This window comes from Podarcis raffonei, chromosome 17 (genome assembly GCF_027172205.1).
Source record: "Podarcis raffonei isolate rPodRaf1 chromosome 17, rPodRaf1.pri, whole genome shotgun sequence".
NCBI lineage: Eukaryota > Metazoa > Chordata > Lepidosauria > Squamata > Lacertidae > Podarcis > Podarcis raffonei.
Window position 1 is genome coordinate 4,294,578 of NC_070618.1, and position 19,154 is coordinate 4,313,731.

The 19,154-nt window shown below is 47.4% G+C and overlaps 1 protein-coding gene across 2 annotated transcripts in view; it reads right to left on the minus strand.

The window, feature by feature from the left end:
* The window catches only part of IDUA (alpha-L-iduronidase), a 59,875-nt gene that overhangs the window by 2,578 nt on the left and 38,143 nt on the right, over nucleotides 1–19,154 (minus strand). For both annotated transcript variants that reach the window (XM_053371263.1, XM_053371264.1), the window contains 7 exons: nucleotides 17,227–17,429; nucleotides 16,379–16,558; nucleotides 8,366–8,582; nucleotides 6,670–6,876; nucleotides 5,909–6,030; nucleotides 1,385–1,510; nucleotides 375–451 (listed from right to left, as the gene is read on the minus strand). In XM_053371263.1, the coding sequence (XP_053227238.1) occupies nucleotides 375–451; nucleotides 1,385–1,510; nucleotides 5,909–6,030; nucleotides 6,670–6,876; nucleotides 8,366–8,582; nucleotides 16,379–16,558; nucleotides 17,227–17,429 (1,132 nt within the window). The remainder of the gene's footprint in view (nucleotides 1–374; nucleotides 452–1,384; nucleotides 1,511–5,908; nucleotides 6,031–6,669; nucleotides 6,877–8,365; nucleotides 8,583–16,378; nucleotides 16,559–17,226; nucleotides 17,430–19,154) is intronic.

Consider the following 19,154-nt stretch of genomic DNA (forward strand, 5'->3'; position numbering starts at 1 on the left):
CCCTCTGCACTTCGGAGGTTTCGCGTTGCTATTGCTGAAGCCAAGGAGCCTGCATTCACTCCATAAGATGCACACACATTTCCCCTTAATTTTTGGAGGGGGAAAAGTGCGTCCCATAGAGCGAAAAATATGGTATTCTAAAGCACCTGCCTTGCGCTAGGCCATTAGACTCAAAGCGAGGTGAGCAAGAAGCAATTCACATGGCCCCAGAGCTCAGCAATATTCAGCCATTGCCCTCTGGATTTTCCAGTCTGATTCCTCACAGTTTGTGAAATGTACATTTGCTATTTAGCTACTGCTTTACACAAAAAAATTGAAAAAGGTGGATTTAAAACCGAGACAGTTCTGCATTCCTTTAGGCGCGAGTTACCTACTTTGAATTCACACAGCTGTCATCCCACACCACCAAAACTTGTCCCTTTGTGAGACGGATGAGGCGAACACCATTCACCTGACAAGACACATTAGCTCAGGGTTAGCATGGCATGTATCAAAAGAGTGAGTTTATTTTTATTTATTTTTTACATTATTTTATGTATTTTTTTTCACTAAAGCAAGCAAGAGAGCTTTAAAAAACGGAGCAATTTGTCCAAGTGATGAGGCCACTTGAACTGTAGACTTGATAAACTGTAGACAAAAACAAAAAGAAAACTGGGCATGGTTTCTCATGAGAAAGTGTTTCATCACATGAGTTTCATCACATCCAGTGGCGGACTATGGCCTTCCAAATTGCAGCAGTGCCCTGTGTGATGGTAAAATTTGGTGACCCCCACCTCTGTCATTCCTTCCTAAAGCCCCGTGCAGTTGTGCTACCCTAAAACCGCCTCTGCCACCTGCAGCCAGAAGCAGAAAAACTGAGATGCAAGCAAATGCTCTAAGGCAAGACTAGGCCTTAGGGGACATGCTTTCAGAGTGGCTGACCAGAGGGTCTTCTCCTTGCAGTCTGGGCTGCCAACAGCTTCTCTAAAGGGGCCGTATTTGTAGTGGGATGTGGGAAGAGGGCAGCCGTCTGTACGGCTGACCACTTACACATAGCCAAAAATAAATAAAAAAGCACATTGATTTAGACAAAATCAACAGACACTCGCTTATATGTTTTATTATGTTTTTATATAAGTTGGAAGCTGCTCATAGTGGCTGGGTTAACCCAGTCAGATGGGCGGGGTGTAAATAATAAAATTATTATTATTAATATTAATAAGAGTGATCTTATATGATTTGCTAATAAAGAGTGGCTTTTGATAACAAAAGCACAGAGCCAATAGTATTTATCTGAAACAAAATGGGTCCCAAACTCCAACACCCTAAGCTGGACTCAGAAAAACAAATGGACTAAAGAAAATTGGATTAGAGGTTCCACACATCTACAGGATGTTGCGCCTACCTGATCAGGAGCAGCGAGAGGCTTTGCACAGATGTGGACGAGGAAGACGGATGGAACTGGGAGCTCTTGTTTCAGCACCAAGCTGCCTTTTGCTGGGAGTGAAAATGGCCCTTTCACCACAGGGTCCTATGAAATAAAAAAAAAAATGCTTAATGGTCCCTGAGGAGAAACTTCCCTACAGTAAAAAGGTAAAGGGACCCCTGACCATTAGGTCCAGTCATGACCGACTCTGGGGTTGCGCGCTCATCTCGCTTTATTGGCCGAGGGAGCCGGCGTTTGTCCGCAGACAGCTTCTGGGTCATGTGGCCAGCAGGACTAAGCCGCTTAGTAAAGGTAAAGGTAAAGGGACTCCTGACCATTAGGTCCAGTCGTGACCGACTCTGGGGTTGCGGCGCTCATCCCGATTTATTGGCCGAGGGAGCCGGCGTACAGCTGTACATGTGGCCAGCATGACTAAGACGCTTCTGGCGAACCAGAGCAGCACACAGAAACGCCGTTTACCTTCCCGCCGGAGCGGTACCTATTTATCTACTTGCACTTTGACGTGCTTTCGAACTGCTAGGTTGGCAGGAGCAGGGACCGAGCAACGGGAGCTCAGCCCGTCGCGGGGATTCGAACTGCCGACCTTCTGATCAGCAAGTCCTAGGCTCTGTGGTTTAACCCACAGCGCCACCCGCGTCCCTAAGCCGCTTAGTAGCCTATCGGTATTAACCATGCTGATATGCTGAACATTGTCCAGGGGCCAGAGGGCACATGATCCACTTGCACAGGTATGCAAGTCTCAGCTTGGATGGGAGATCACTCAGCAGTGCCCAAGTTAGCCATTCGGAGCATTCTGAAAGAAGATCAGAAAAAGTGCAACAGTGCTTTTGAACCAAAAGTGCCTCTTTGGAACTCTTTTCCCCTTCATGTGGGGAATGTGTGCATAGGATGGAGCACAACCACAGCTCATCATGTTAGAATGCAAATAACAACAACAACAACAACTTATTATTTATACCCCGCCCATCTGGCTGAGTTTCCACAGCCACTCTGGGTGGCTCCCAATCAAGTGTTAAAAACAGTACAGCATTAAATATTAAAAACTTCCCTGAACAGGGCTGCCTTCAGATGTCTTTTAAAGATAGGATAGCTGCTTATTTCCTTCACATCTGAAGGGAGGGTGTTCCACAGGGTGGGCGCCACTACCCAGAAGGCCCTCTGTCTGGTTCCCTGTAACCTCACTTCTTGCAGTGAGGGAACCGCCAGAAGGCCCTCGGAACTGGACCTCAGTGTCCGGGCTGAATGATGGGGGTGGAGACGCTCCTTCAGGTATACAGGACCGAGGCTGTTTAGGGCTTTAAAGGTCAGTACCAACACTTTGAATTGTGCTTGGAAACATACTGGGAGCCAATGCAGATCTCTCAGAACCAGTGTTATGTGGTCCCAGTGGCCACTCCCAGTCACCAGTCTAGCTGCCGCATTCTGGATTAACTGCAGTTTCCGGGTCACCTTCAAAGGTAGCCCCACATAGAGCACGTTGCAGTAGTCCAAGCGAGAGAAAACTAGAGCATGCACCACTCTGGCAAGACAGTCCGCGGGCAGGTAGGGCCTTAGCCTGCGTACCAGGTGGAGCTGGTAGACAGCTGCTCTGGACACAGAATTAACCTGCACCTCCATGGACAGCTGCGAGTCCAAAATGACTCCCAGGCTGCGCACCTGGTCCTTCAGGGGCACAGTTACCCCATTCAGGACCAGGGAATCACCCACACCCGCCCTCGCCCTGTCCCCCAAAAACAGTACTTCTGTCTTGTCAGGATTCAACCTCAATCTGTTAGCCGCCATCCATCCTCCAACCGCCTCCAGTGCAAAACCTGAAGTGGGTTGTTTTGAAGGAGAGATCTGGGGTTAGCATATTTTACTTGAATGCCAGTGCTGGGGAATAACAGCAGGGAGGGCTATTGCCTTCATGACTTGCTCTTGGGATTATTGGAAGAACTGTCTGCCCCATGTGGGAAGCAGGATATTAAGACTGTTCATTCAGCCGCCTTTCAAAACACTTTTCCCCTTTGTACTTTCCCCATGCTTTCAGATTTCCACCTGGAAACGCCAATTGCACCATACATATAAAGTACATTTATAGCATCATGCCTTCCCGCCTCCAAAAAGAATTCTGGGAACTGTAGAATGCCAAAGGTCTGCAAGCTGTAGCTCTGTGAGGGGAAACTATGTTTCCCATGATTATTTGGGTGGAGGGGTGATGAGCCATGACTGTTAAGGTGGCATCAGCATGCTCTAAATGTATGGTGTAGCTTACTGACAATTTCAAATTATCCAAGACCAAAGTAAGCTGGAGAGGCGTGACAGAAAATCCCCACTGTGGATTTCTGCTGTGATTTACAGTGGAAAATTGGCAGGGACAGAAGGGAAAAAAACACACCTGTTTCTGCCTCACTTCTCAATTCTCCCTGACCCTACATTAGAGAGCATGTGTGCAATGAGGTAACTTGCAGTTCTTCCTTTAGCCAAAACACAACCCAAAAAACCCCAACCACATCATATTTTTAAAAAAAATATCCACAGGTCAGGGTTCAGATTTCCTTGAGGGGGGATCAGTGGGGCAGGGATCCCCCAGTGCGCAGGTATGTGCTTACGAAGGAGAACCGGCTTAAAGATCAAAAGTAAAGCAAAAGTGGCAGCCCTTCCACTGGCCTTGCTCATTCGGATAGCCTTACAACAAATATTTATGTAGCACCAACAGCGTACTGTGGAGTCAGCTCGACAGAAAAGATGATCCAGCAGGAAGCAAACATCTGGACAGCATAAAAAGGACGGAATGAATTTTTACCAGCTCCTCACTTCTGAGGTACTCGCAAGGTATGCAAGGTATGGGATACCAGAGGCACGAGTGGTAGGTAAGTAGGGGGTTGAAGGTGGGAAAGACGCTTCATTTTTGGGATGCTTCTGAGGCCCTAACCTACAAATGTCTATCAGTGTTTATACCAGTTTAATGACTGAGGCTTTTTCCCCAAGCACTCTGGGAATTGTAGTTTGGTGAGAGTGCTGACTCTCCCAAGCTTCTGCTTCTCCCACTCCACAAAAACTACGCCTCCCAGGGTTCCCTGAGGAGAGGGAATGGATATTATGGCGGTTAAAATCTGTAGTGTAGATTAGCCCTGTGATCACACTATATTTAGTCGGAATATATACTGTTATATTTTACCAGAGGAGAAGGGAAGGAGAAGGGAAGGAAACGCCGCTTACCTTCCCACCAGAGTGGTACCTATTTATCTACTTGCACTTTGATGTGCTTTTGAACTACTAGTTGGCAGGAGCAGGGACCGAGCAATGGGAGCTCACCCCGTCGCGGGGATTCGAACCGCTGACCTTCTGATCAGGAAGCCCTAGGCTCTGTGGTTTAACCCACAGCGCCACCCGTGTCCCTCAAGGCATGATAGAAACTTACAAAATAATGTATGTTGTGGAATGTTTTTGTCGCTGTCCCACGTTGCTAGAATTGAAGGTCACTCAATGTAGCTGAATGGCAACAGAGTTAGGACAGAAACAACTCAATAGCTAAATGGAACTTCCTTTTACAGGGGCAGTGTACCTTTGAATGCCCAGTGCTGGGGGGACCAACAACAGAAGAATAGCTGCCATTGGCGTACGCTGCTTGTGAGCTCAGAGAGGCATCTAGCTGGCTGCTGTGGGAAACAGAATGATGAATCTGGTGGGCCTCGGTCTGATCTGGCAGGGCAGCCTTTGTGATCAGCAAGGATGGAGCGCAAACTGTCTGAGGTAAGGGAACCGGAAAAATACCACCCAGGAGAACGTAGTTTGTGAGGGAGAAGATGGCCAGGAATTTCTTGCGGAAGGTTCAGCCTATGGAAAGGAGTATTACTGTGACTCCTGCATTATTGTGAGTGTATCCTGCAGCCTGCTATTGACACAGAAATAGCGCACTGGTGGGAGGTTTATTCTGCTTCATTATTTCCTATGCAAGGCTTCCCCAGCGTTACCACATGATTGCTGTCCAGAGTGCCACAAAAGGTGGGACAAAGCAACCCCAAAGCATTTGTGGTATGAAAATTTATAGGATTAAAGCAGGATGTTACAGGATATGCACTGGTTGGAGATGAAGCGGTGTGGCTGCCCCAAATATTTTCCAGGCACAAATAGTATTGAAATCACGGTCATGTGGGCCCACCTCAATAGCACCATGAGCACAAATAGTCATAAAAGTGCAATAAAAAAAGAATTCTGGAGGGACCCTGAGTATATATGACCTCTGCAGGAAGGAGAGGAAGCCTGCTTTACCTCTCGACCCCCCCCAAAAAAACCTTACGCTTATGATGAGCTATACCTCCTAAGGGAGGGATCCTATCCACTTACCTGAGAGAAAACCTCACTGGAAACAGCAGGACTTACTTGCAAGTAAACACATAGAGGGATAGGGAGGAATGGCTGCAGTTCAATCCACACTTAACTCAGGACCAAGCCCTTTTGAACTCAGTGAGGATTGCATGTACAACAAACACATCGTACCTCAGCAGCTCTTATCTGCTCCAGTTGCTTCGGGGAAGGAAAATCTGGAGCTCCCAGTTTCCTCCACTGCAAATACGGGTTGGTCAGGTAGTTATCCAAGTAGTAAGTGATGTACACAAGTCCTTTGGGAAGACAAAGGGAGCGTAACATGAAAACTCTGATTGTTAGTTGAACATCAGGCCAGAGACCAAGGCTTTCAGATATGGCGTTCTTATTCACCATAGCCTTGTAAGAAGTCCAAGAAAGGACCAGAAGAAGCTGGATCCAATCGCAAGCTTTTTAGAAGCTGCAAACCAGAAAAAAAGCCTGATTTACGCGAGAGGAATCGAAGAAAGCTACTATCGAAATATATGATTGTGTCATGCCACCATGGCACAATGGTTTAGGCTGCATGAAATGGCTATTCCAAGCCAGCTGTCCTTTTAAAATAAGGTGAGCCACTCAATAGCTGCAGTAAATACAGTAGTACCTCGGGTTAAGTACTTAATTCGTTCCGGAGGTCTGTTCTTAACCTGAAACTGTTCTTAACCTGAAGCACCACTTTAGCTAATGGGGCCTCCTGCTGCCGCCACGCGATTTCTGTTCTCATCCTGAAGCAAAGTTCTTACCCCGAGGTACTATTTCTGGGTTAGCGGAGTCTGTAACCTGAAGCGTCTGTTACCTGAAGCGTATGTAACCCAAGGTACCACTGTATAGAATCATAGAATCACTTGCCTTCGCGTAATGACGCATCAGGAAAACAACCACAGTGACAACTATACCTTTGCGTTTGGGGTAATTGGTGATGTTTAGAGTCACAGCACTGACGTTGGAAGATGTCTCATTGTCTTTGCTGGCATAGATCAACACGGAGGCCTGCCAGCTGTCTGGTGGCTGCTCTCGAGGTCTGTGCACACTGGCTAGTACTCCAAGAGTGTCAGAGTCTTCCGATTCCTGGCTGGAGATGTTGGCAGAGACTTGCTCCTCTCCTACGCAAGAGGAAGAGAAACTTGAATCTTACTTTGAACTTGGCCTTGTTTTATTGCACCCCATCGTGTTCCTCAAAAGCAGAGCCACTTTCGTAGCCACCCACCCGCTGTCTCGCCTCTCCCCAAGCTGCCATTTTGCTGCTGGATCAGGTCCAGGTCCCAGCTTGTACAGCATCCTTTTCTCACAGGGGCTAACTGGACGCCTCTGTGGAGCCGTGCAAATAGCAGGTCTAAATGAGAGGCGATAGTCCCTTGGGAAGCAGGCGGTGGCGTGTGGTCAGTGGACTAGGGGGACTAGACTAGTCCCCTAAATGTTCCCGGAAAATTAGTGTATTAAAGTATTGAAGCCTGGCGCCTCCTTCATCATGATGGATTACGCAGAAATGGCGAAGCTTACAGGAAGATTAAGAGATAAAGACAATAGAGACTTTAAAAAAGACTGGGAATTATATTTGTTGTACCTACAGAAATATTGTAAAGAAATAGACTCACTAGCAGGGTTTGAGAAAACACTTACAGCCACGAAAATGAAGGTAAAAGGCAAGGAATAATTAATTAATTATAAGAAGAATTTATAGCGGGAACATACAAAATGATAATAATGGGAATGTATTTAGACAGATGGTGATAAAACAGTGTAAGCAGAAGTATTAAATGTATAAAGAACCAGAAAAGGGGAAGTTGAGAGAAGTCCGGGGGTGAAGGGAGAAGGGGTTTCTCTTTTTGGCATTTGTTTCTCTAGAACTTATGTAGATTATGGGAATTTTAAACTGTAAAACTTAATTTAAAAAATATTTTTTAAAAAAGAAGAAGGCTGGTGCCTCCTTCCCAAAGCCTGGGAAGCTTCGGGGAGAGCTGGGAGAGCCAGTGTGCCAGTGTGGTGCAGTGGTTAAGAGTGGTAGACTCGTAATCTGGGGAACCGGGTTCGATTCCCCGCTCCTCCACATGCAGCTGCAGAGTGACCTTGGGCCAGTCACACTTCTCTGAAGTCTCTCGGCCTCACTCACCTCACAGAGTGCTTGTTGTGGGGGAGGAAGGGAAAGGAGAATCTGAGCCGCTTTGAGACTCCTTTGGGTAGTGATAAAGCGGGATATCAAATCCAAACTCCTCCTCCTCCTCCTTCTGCCAAACTTAGGGAACAGTAGGGTAACAGGTTTGTGCCCCCGTTTGGTTAACATTGGGTGGCCAGTAACACGCACATATATCCTCTTTTGTAAAAATGACTTTTGAAGCAGCGGTGGCTCCTGTGGTGGGAGAGGGGCCTTCTCAACCCCGGTGTGGGGCAGGGTGGGGCCATGGTCAGGGCTGTGCCGTTGCACTAATATGCATCTTATGCAATCCTGGCCTCGCCGCCACTCTGCCCCGGCTAAGCCCAGGTAAGCTGCGGTGACCCCAGCAATGGGAGAGTGTATCGCAGCCGCTGCCACCACAAAGGCCTCTCCTGCTTTTCCTCTTGCAAACAGGAAACAGGACGAGTGGTTTGCTGTACCTAGGAGAGCCAGCAAGCCCATCACCGTGAGCACTGGCTTCCTCACCATCTGGACATGCGGCGGTTTGGTGTTGTTCATCTGAAAGCGCGCCGTCAGGGTCCTCTGCGTGAACTGATAGGGATGGTAGCTCAGAAACGCGTTGTCGTTGCTCAGCAAAGTGTAGTTGACGGTGTTGTTGGCTTGAGCAAGCAGCAGGTTTTGGTGCTGGGCGACAACCTGCGAAGGAATAATAATATAATAATAATTTATTATTTATACCCCGCCCATCTGGCTGAGTTCTCCAGCCACTCTGGGCGGCTCCCAATCAAATGTTAAAAACAGTACAGCATTAAATATTAAAAACTTCCCTGAACAGGGCTGCCTTCAGATGTCTTTTAAAGATAGGATAGCTGCTTATTTCCTTCACATAGAAAGGGAGGGTGTTCCACAGGGTGGGCACCACTACCGAAAGGGGCAGCAGGGCACTCACCAAACAAGCCCTGTCAGTCAGCGCAAACTGTACGCAAGGACTTCCGCTTGTACAGCGAGGCTTTGTCCCCTTTGCCCCCCCCCCTTCCCCTGCCCAAATTGGCTTGAGGCGTGGTGGTTCAGGAGGACCCCAGAGCAGCACATGGGAAGAGAGGGAGAGGGGGGCTTGTTCCGTCTGGCAAGCTTGTGCAGAAGCCATGTTCAACAGAGCACAATGTTCCGTTCCGTTCAGCATCTTTAAAGCTTAAATAAACCTGTGATTGTGTTAGCCCCACCTATACAATAGGTGGGACTTGTACTTCCTGAGGAGTTGTCGAGATCCAAGAATCTCCAGGCAAGCCAAAAATTCAATTTTGCTTTTTCCTTTCCAATGATTATACAGTGGACCCTCCGGATACGAACTTAATTCATTCCGGGGGTCTGCACGTACCCTGAAAAGTCTTCAAGTTGAGGCGCCGCTTCTGCACACTGCATGATAGAACACTTCTGCTCATGCACACATGGCAAAACCCAGAAGTATACACTTCCGGGTTTGCTGCTTTTGCAACCCGAAAGTTGTGTTATCCGAAGGTAACATAACCCAAGGTACCACTGTATAGCACAAACAGGGGTGTGTGTCCTGCACTTAATCCGCATTTTGTACCAAGGTAGCCCCTACCTTGTGACCTGTGTGCATTCAACAGCCTTGCATTTCTCTCATTTTGAGTAACTGTTTCTTTGGTTGTGCTACCTGGCATAAATTCATTATGCTTTAGCTGGCGGGGGGGCGGGGACAATGCAGAGCACAAACAATCCACCCTTTTAAGCCAGGGATGAGGAACGTCAAGCCTGGGGACTGAACAGAGTCCTCTTTACTCTTTACTTGGGATCTGCCCCAGGCCACACCTCCTCTACAGCCGCTTTTAACCTCTGGACCCAGTCCTTTTTGCCTCTGGTACTGCCCACCACTGGAATAGTTTTAAGCAGTGGAAATAATAATAATTTATCATTTATACCCCACCCACCTGGCTGGGTTTCCCCAGCCACTCTGGGCAGCTCCCAACAGAATATTAAAAACACGATAAAACATCAAACATTAAAAACTTCCCTAAACAGGGCTGCCTTCAGATGTCTTCTAAAAGTTAGATAGCTGCTTATTTCCTTCACATCTGAAGGGAGGACGTTCCACAGGGCGGGCGCCACCACCAAGAAGGCCCTCTGCCTGATTCCCTGTAACCTCACTTCTCACAATGAGGGAACCGCCAGAAGGCCCTCGGCACTGGACCTCAGTGTTTGGGCTGAACAATGGGGGTGGAGAACCCATTTGATTTCAGGGATTCCGGCAGCCATTGTCCACTATGTATATTCAAGTACATCTCTGTAACCATAAGGACTGGGGAGCTCTTCTTGTTTTTAAAAATAAAAGCTGAAATTCTCAGTTATATTCTGGACCCAGGATCACATTCTATGGCTTCTCTGTGTTCCTGCAAAAGATGCTGGGATAGACACTGCCCCAACCTTTAGGTACATGAATCTTCAAACACTTTTTTTCTTTAAACTGCCTCATTTCTCCCCGATATTCTACCCCAGTACAGAGGACAAGACACTGGTGTTTATGTCTGGCTATGGAAGAAATTAAATCCATGTGCGAAGCTGTACTCTGCGCATCTTGAAAACAAGAAACGCAGCATAATAATTTGCCGTCAGGATCCACTAAGAAGCCTTTCCAGTAGCTTTGGCTGACCTAATTCCCAAGCCTTGCTAAAATTAGGAATTTAAGAGGAGGATTGCAGCGGTGTAACTAATCAGATATAAAAGGATTAAAGCTCAGTAACAAAATACACAAAGCAGCAGGTTAGGTTGAAAGGAGCAGAAAGGAGTTCCAGAAAGATTATTTCAAAAATCGGAAACTGAGGAGTTCCAGTAGTAGTCAGTGAGGATCAGGGGGCTGTACAACCAAAATGGTTACAAACCATTTTTGGTAATTTCTAGCGCTCTTAGTTTACTATGTATAATAATAAAATTAACCTATACTCTTCGCCGATTAAGCCCCCTCTCCACTGCCCTCGTCTTTTGCTGAGACGACAAAAGATATGAATTATAGGCCATAAGCTCAGCCAGACAGGACAGGGAACTATCCTCTTATAGTCTGACAAGTTCCTGCACATTAACAAATAAAGAATGCTAGGAAACTGGCTGCCGTGACAGGTGGGGCCTGAATATTACAATAATCCAAGGCGTACACTGTGTAGACAGAAATAGAATCATAAGAGTTGGAAGGGACCCCAAGGGTCATCTAGTCCAACCCCCGGAAATGCAGGAATCTTTAGCTCAATCCCATGACCCAAGAGTCTCCTCTACTGATTTCTCTTGTGGGACCCCTGGCAGACGGGGTTCAGGCCCTTGAATCAGCCATGGAGGGCAGGTGGCCACCAAATGAAGCATTTGATTTTTCACCATAGGAATTACAGTGGTACCTCAAGTTATATACGCTTCAGGTTACAGACTCTGCTAACCCAGAAACAGTGCTTCAGGTTAAGAACTTTGCTCCAGGATGAGAACAGAAATCGTGGTCCGGCGGCAAGGCAGCAGCAGGAGGCCCCATTAGCTAAAGTGGTGCTTCGGGTTAAGAACAGTTTCAGAACGGACCTTCGGAACAGGTTAAGAACGGACCTCCAGAACGAATTAAGGACTTAACCCGAGGTACCACTGTACTTTGACATTGTTTTTTCTTTTTCTTTTTACGTTTTTGTTTTTCGCTGCTTGTTTATTATTATTATTTTGTTTAGTCTTATGAGAGTGTGTGTTTGTGTTGTAAAAAAACTTAATAAAAAAATAGAACACAAATCGTGCTCCGGCGGCGCGGCAGCAGCGGGAGGCCCCATGAGCTAAAGTGGTGCTTCAGGTTAAGAACAGTTTCAGGTTAAGTACGGACCTCCGGAACGAATTAAGTACTTAACCCGAGGTACCACTGTAATGACAATCCTTTGCTTATGCAGTCGTACCTTGGATCCTGGACGCCCTGGAACTCGGATGTTTTGGCTCCCAAACATCACAAGCCCGGAAGACAATGTTCTGGTTTGCAAACATTCTTTTGGAACCCGAACGTCCGACGGGGCTTCCGCGGCTTCTGATTGGCTGTAGGACCTTCCTTCAGCCAATCAGAAGCCGTGATTTGGTTTTTGAACATTTTTGGAAGTCAAATGGACTTCTGGAACGGATTCTGTTCGACTTCCAAGGTATGACTGTACGGGTAAAAGACAAGGGCACATTCTGAGAATCAAATGCTCCCTCGGCAAAAGGCAGCCAGACTGTCTCCTCGCCTTCTTCTCGCACCTCAGTGAGTTAGCAAACGTAACCTGGGCACAGGGCGGCAGCAACAGGGTGTGCAGACAGGGACGTTCTGATGGCTTTAGACTTCCATTTATTTATTTAAGGTATCAGTATACAGTGGTACCTCGGGTTAAGTACTTAATTCATTCCAGAGGTCCGTTCTTAACCTGAAACTGTTCTTAACCTGAAGCACGACTTTAGCTAATGGGGCCTCCGGCTGCCGCCGCGCCGCCGGAGCACGATTTCTGTTCTCATTCTGAAGCAAAGTTCTTAACCTGAAGCACTATTTCTGGGTTAGCGGAGTCTGTAACCTGAAGCGTATGTAACCTGAAGCATATGTAACCCGAGGTACCACTGTAATGCTTTTCAGGGGAGCCTCATGCACAAAGCAGTTTACGTTAAAGGGCAAAAGAGAGATGAAACAATATTTCCTTTTTTTAAAGAGCTTGATATTTCCTCCCATTAGGCCAAGATGGCCCTCTGATGGCAGGTGTTCAATGGAGCCATCTCAGCTGGAAAACCAGGAGCTAGAGATACTGGCTCTTCTGCCTTTTTGCTCTCTTCCCTTCCTCTCAGGGCCAAAAATGGTCCTTCAGTGGCCCCCTGGTGGCAGTTGGAGGAGATATAAGCCACCTCAGCTGTATCTTGTTTTGTGGTTTTATTGTGTTAAAACATTTTGGTAGATCTTCACAAACTTGAAAAGCAGTATATGCTCATTCAAATAAATAAAACGTCTCATTGCCGGCTCAGAAACTATCCACTGGTCTCACACATCCAGAAACGAATGCCTCTTTTTGGAGTGATGCTTCTGGAGACGCCTCAGCCGGGAGCCAAAGCAGCTCCAAGTTAATTAACGTCAGTTTGCTGTTGCTCAATATTTGTTGTCGGCACGTGCGCTGACTGCCTATCATCTCAAAGTCAACAAAAATATTCAAAAAGAAGAAAGAAAAATAAGTAAATTCCTTTGGCCCATAAACCTCACAAAGCTGGGGAACAGGAGTGTGCTATGGAGATACTTTGTCTAGGCCTGAATATTCCCAGCGGCTCAAGGACTCAGGACAAAAAGGCCTGCGCATGATGTTAACTATGGATGGCGGCTAACAGATTGAGGTTGAATCCTGACAAGACTGAAGTACTGTTCTTGGGGGACAGGGGGCGGGCGGGTGTGGGGGACTCCCTGGTCCTGAATGGGGTAACTGTGCCCCTGAAGGACCAGGTGCGCAGCCTGGGAGTCATTTTGGACTCACAGCTGTCCATGGAGGCGCAGGTCAATTCTGTGTCCTGGGCGGCTGTCTACCAGCTCCATCTGGTACACAGGCTGAGACCCTACCTGCCCGCGGACTGTCTCGCCAGAGTGGTGCATGATCTAGTTATCCCGCTTGAACTACATAACACCGGTCCTGAGAGATCTGCATTGGCTCCCAGTACGTTTCCAAGCACAATTCAAAGTGTTGGTGCTGACCTTTAAAGCCCTAAATGTCTTCGGTCCTGTATACCTGAAGGAGCATCTCCACCCCCATCGTTCAGCCCAGACACTGAGGTCCAGCTCTGAGGGCCTTCTGGCGGTTCCCTCATTGCGAGAAGTGAGGTTACAGGGAACCAGGCAGAGGGCCTTCTCGGTAGTGGCACCCGCCCTGTGGAACGCCCTCCCACCAGATGTGAAGGAAATAAGCAGCTGTTGTCTTTTTAAAAGACATCTGAAGGAAGCCCTGTTTAGGGAAGTTTTTAATATTTAATGTTGTATTGTTTTTAACACTTGATTGGAAGCCGCCCAGAGTGGCTGGGGAAACTCAGCCAGATGGGCGGGGTAGAAATAACAAATTATTATTATTATTATTATTATTATTATTATTATTATTATTATTATTACTACTACTACTACTAGGGGAGTCAGGCAAGCATGATTTGATGGTGAAATTTAGGGGTGAAGAGGCTTAAAAGTGGTGAAGTAAGGGCTGGTTCACACATGCACGTAGATAACTTGATTTCTCCTCACTTGCCCACTCAACCCTTAATGACTTTCAGGGGAATGTGTGAACCAAACTCATTCAAGGCTGGATTGAGACATTTGTGAGGCCAGAAATCAGCAGTCCATGTGCTGGATATTGTGGCAGAGGAATATCCTAACCCACAAGGCCAGGCCAGGAGATCCCCCTCAAGTGGCAGGATCCATAAGGACAGCAGATCCTGATGTAAATCTTTCTTCCCCATGTCTTCCCAATGTAGACCTTCACTTACCCCCTTCTTCCCTAGTAGGGAGGGGAGCACCACTTTGCAGTTTGCCTCAGGTGCCAAAATGTCTTGGGCTGGCCCTGAACCTAATCCTTAAGTCAAATGATCCCATCAAGGAGATCCTTGCTCCCCTCCAGTGCTTGCCAGAAAGTCTGGAAATGACAAATCTCCAACGCGCAAGTATAAGATTCATCAAATTGGCCTCTCTTTTTGATGATGATGAATTGAATTTATATACTGCCCTATATAAGCAGGTCTGAGGGTGGTTCACAGAAAGCAACATTCTCCCATAATTCAGTGGTGATGCGGCACCTAGGACTGAGCCAGAGGTCACATACCACAGTTAAAGCTAAGTTTATCAGTGGAATTTTTCGCCATTAGATCAAGGATGAAGAGAAGCAACTCTCAGAGGCCTAAATATCAATGGGATTGCAAAATCACTAGCTGCAAGTGTCCATTCTCTCCATTAGATGGTGCACCAGTCATATGCTATACGTATTGATATTTCTGAGGTAAAGGTAAAGGTACCCCTGCCCGTACGGGCCAGTCTTGACAGACTCTAGGGTTGTGCGCTCATCTCGCTTAAGAGGCCAGGAGCCAGCGCTGTCCACAGACACTTCCGGGTCACGTGGCCAGCGTGACGAAGCTGCTCTGGCGAGCCAGCACCAGTGCAGCACACGGAAACGCCGTTTACCTTCCCGCTATAAAGCGGTACCTATTTATCTACTTGCACTTAAGGGTGCTTTCGAACTGCTAGGTGGGCAGGAGCTGGGATTTAACGACGGGAGCGCACTCTGCCGCGGGGATTCGAACCGCTGACCATGCAAACAGCAAGTCCTAGGTGCTGAGGTTTTACCCACAGCACCACCCACGTCCCATTTCTGAGGTACTGACATAATATTCATCAGGCCCATTGAGTGCCTGTTCAGCTCCAGTACAATGGACACTCGGGTTGCGAATGTGATCCATGCGGGATGCACTTTCACAACCCCCGTCTACGCACACACGGCTTGCAATTTGGCGCTTCTGCGCATGCGCAAAGTGCAATTTAGCGCTTCTGCGCATGCTCGACCACCGAAACCCGGAAGTAACCTGTTCCGGTACTTCCGAGTTTCGGCAGTCCGTAACCCAAAAAAACACAACCTGAAGCGGCTGTAACTCGAGGTATGACTGTAGAGCCCTTCGTGTAGACCAGGGAGTTGTCCAATAAGAATTCTCAGCCTATTCGTGTGGTATTTTCTGAGACCTTCGCAAGAATATTTCCTCCCTGCACCAAAAAAACCCCCCAAAGTTCTTGTTTACAGTGGAACCTCAGTTGTTGAACGCTTCAGCAGCCGAACAATTTGGAATCCGAACGCCGACCACCCAGAAATGAATGCTTCCATTTTTTAACATGTCTTGGAAGCTAAACAGCTTCTGTGGTGCGTTTCTCCATTTTTTCAATGGCTTTTGCCAACCGGCAATTGCGCCTCGGTTGTCAAACGTTTTGGAAGTCAAATGGTCTTCCGGAACGGATTACGTTCGACAACAGAGGTTCCACTGTATAACATACCTCATTGAACCACGAAATTCATAGGCTTCACAGGGATTTTTTCTCCACCTACCTGCCAAAAAAGTTACCGTATTTTTTGCACCATAACACTCACTTTTTTCCTCCTAAAAAGTAAAGGGAAATGTCTGTGCGTGTTATGGAGGGAATGCCTATGGGTTGCATGCCTACGGACTTTCCTCCTCTAAAAACTATGTGCGTGTTATGGTCAGGTGCGTGTTATAGAGCGAAAAATACGGTACTTGTTTATAAGCTACACCAGTGGGCCAAGAAATTCAAAGGCTTCTGCAGAAGAAGGAATTCACTGTGAGCCTTGACAGGAGAGGTGATACGCTAAAGAAATCACACCTATGTTTAAACAGAGGCCTATAGAGATAAAACAAATGAAGATGGGCACCGGGGCAACAGAAGAGATGGTAGAGGTGCAGAAAGCGACGCAGCTCAAGTCTACCTTAGCCACCATGGCCGCATAGGTGACATCCGCTCTCCACAGCTGCGGAACGGACCATCCCACCAGCGGATCTGCCTCGTCGTTGTATACAGGCACAGAGGTGAACGTGGGGAAGAGCTTCTGGATCTGTCCCACTGCTTCAGTTTCTTGTTCTAAGATGTACAGCGACCGCCCAGCTCCCTGTGGGAAGAGCTGTTGTTATTTATTTGATAGATAGCCTATTTCGCAAGGCAGTTATAAAAAAGTAAAGGACCCTGGACGGTTAAGTCCAGTCAAAGGTGACTATGGGGTGTGGTGCTCATCTGGCTTTCAGGCTGAGAACGCCAGCGTTTGTCCACAGACAGCTTTCTGAGTCATGTGGCCAGCAGGATTAAACCGCTTCTGGCGCAATGGGACACCGTGACAGAAACTAAAGCACATGGAAATGCTGTTTACCTTCCCGCCGCAGCAGTACCTATTTATCTACTTGCACTGGTGTGCTTTCAAATTCCTAGGTTGGCAGGAACTGGGACAGAGCAACAGGAGCTCACCCCGTTGCGGGGATTCGAACCACCAACCTTCTGATTGGCAACCTCAAGAGGCTCAGTGGTTTAGACCACAGCAGCACCAAGTATAACAACTAGATCATGTTATTGAAGCACCTGGGATTTTCTAAAGTGGTGTAAAGATGCTATGTGGAATTTAAAAACAAATTGTTGCAAGAAACAGTTGTCAACGTTTGAATTCAATTCAGAATCTTTGCACCACGTAGCAAGTTGTGGTTTTTTTTCCTGCACAAGAGGCAATTAAATGTGAACACTTAACTTGGGACAGGCACATTTCAGCAGCAAATTGAGCAGGGAGCTGACCTTCTTATGCATGGCAATGTAGTCTAGCCGGATGCCAGTCTCTCCTGTAAAGAAATTAGTTCCATTGTGGCAGTGACACAGGAGGCTCCAGCACTTCGGGGACTTTGGGAATGGGTGGAAGGAGTCTCCAGGACCTCCAAATTTCAGCTGAGAACTGGCTTGTCTTAAACCTTCAGAGCAAGCATCATAATAGTTGAGAAATCCTAGGAGCAAAATCGAACAGTCAACAATGGGCCTAGTGTTTTGGCAGTAATATCTAGTTCGGAGGAGAGGAAAGTGTCTCATTTCTTCAGAACGTACTGGAGTGAAACAGGGCAAAGAAGGCCCTAACGTACCACATTTGCAATGCAAAAATCAACACATTATGGACTGTTTATATAAGCAGGAGGTCTAGTTATCTGTGTGGCTGTGAGCAGGTCATGCTATGGGCTAATAGACAGCCATTGAAGATTCCAGTAGCTGCAATGTAATCCTGACACACAGAATTCTTAAAGCGTGTTTCTAGCCCTCATAACTGTAAAAAGTAAAAGGCAAAGGACCCAAGGATGGTTACGTCCAGTCAAAGGCAAGTATGGGGTTGCGGTGCTCATCTCGCTTCCAGGCTGAGAGAGCCAGCGTTTGTCCACAGACAGCTTTCCAGGTCATGTGGCCAGCATAACTAAACCACTTCTGGCGCAACGGGACACCGTGATGGAAACCAGAGCGCACGGAAATGCCATTTACCTTCCCGCCACAGTGGCACCTATTTTTCTACTTGCACTGGTGTGCTTTCGAACTGCTAGGTTGGCAGGAGCTGGGACAAAGCAACGGGAGCTCACCCCGTTGCGGAGATTCAAACCGCTGACCTTCTGACTGGCAAGCCCAAGAGGCTCAGTGGTTTAGACCACAGCGCCACCACGTCATAATTGTAGTGAGCCTGAACTTTAACAGGGAGAAATGTAAAGTATTGCACTTGGGCAAAAAAAATGAAAGGCACAAATACAAGATGGGTGACATCTGGCTTGAGAGCAGTACATGTGAAAAGGATCTAGGAGTCTTGGTTGACCACAAACTTGACATGAGCCAACAGTGTGACGCGGCAGCTAAAAAAGCCAATGCAATTCTGGGCTGCATCAATAGGAGTATAGCATCTAGATCAAGGGAAGTAATAGTGCCACTGTATTCTGCTCTGGTCAGACCTCACCTGGAGTACTGTGTCCAGTTCTGGGCACCACAGTTCAAGAAGGACACTGACAAACTGGAACGTGTCCAGAGGAGGGCAACCAAAATGGTCAAAGGCCTGGAAACGATGCCTTATGAGGAACGGCTAAGGGAGCTGGGCATGTTTAGCCTGGAGAAGAGGAGGTTAAGGGGTGATATGATAGCCATGTTCAAATATATAAAAGGATGTCACACAGAGGAGGGAGAAAGGTTGTTTTCTGCTGCTCCAGAGAAGCGGACACGGAGCAATGGATCCAAACTACAAGAAAGAAGATTCCACCTAAACATTAGGAAGAACTTCCTGACAGTAAGAGCTGTTCGACAGTGGAATTTGCTGCCAAGGAGTGTGGTGGAGTCTCCTTCTTTGGAGGTCTTTAAGCAGAGGCTTGACAACCATATGTCAGGAGTGCTCTGATGGTGTTTCCTGCTTGGCAGGGGGTTGGACTCGATGGCCCTTGTGGTCTCTTCCAACTCTGTGATTCCATGATTCTATGATTCTATTCTATGTGTTTGTCTGCTAGCGCAAACACAAAGAAGGGTATTGTGGTACCTAAAAGACAAAGACTCGGAGTGGAGTCCCTAAGATGGTTGGATGTTGCCTTGTACGCCTCCTTCCTGCAACTCCTGCAGCCAAGCTGGTGCCAAGCGCATTGCTCTGCTTTCCTCTGGACCCCATCGCAGGGGCCAAGTGGTGAGTCTTGTCAGCTGGGCAGCTCAGGACCTCCACT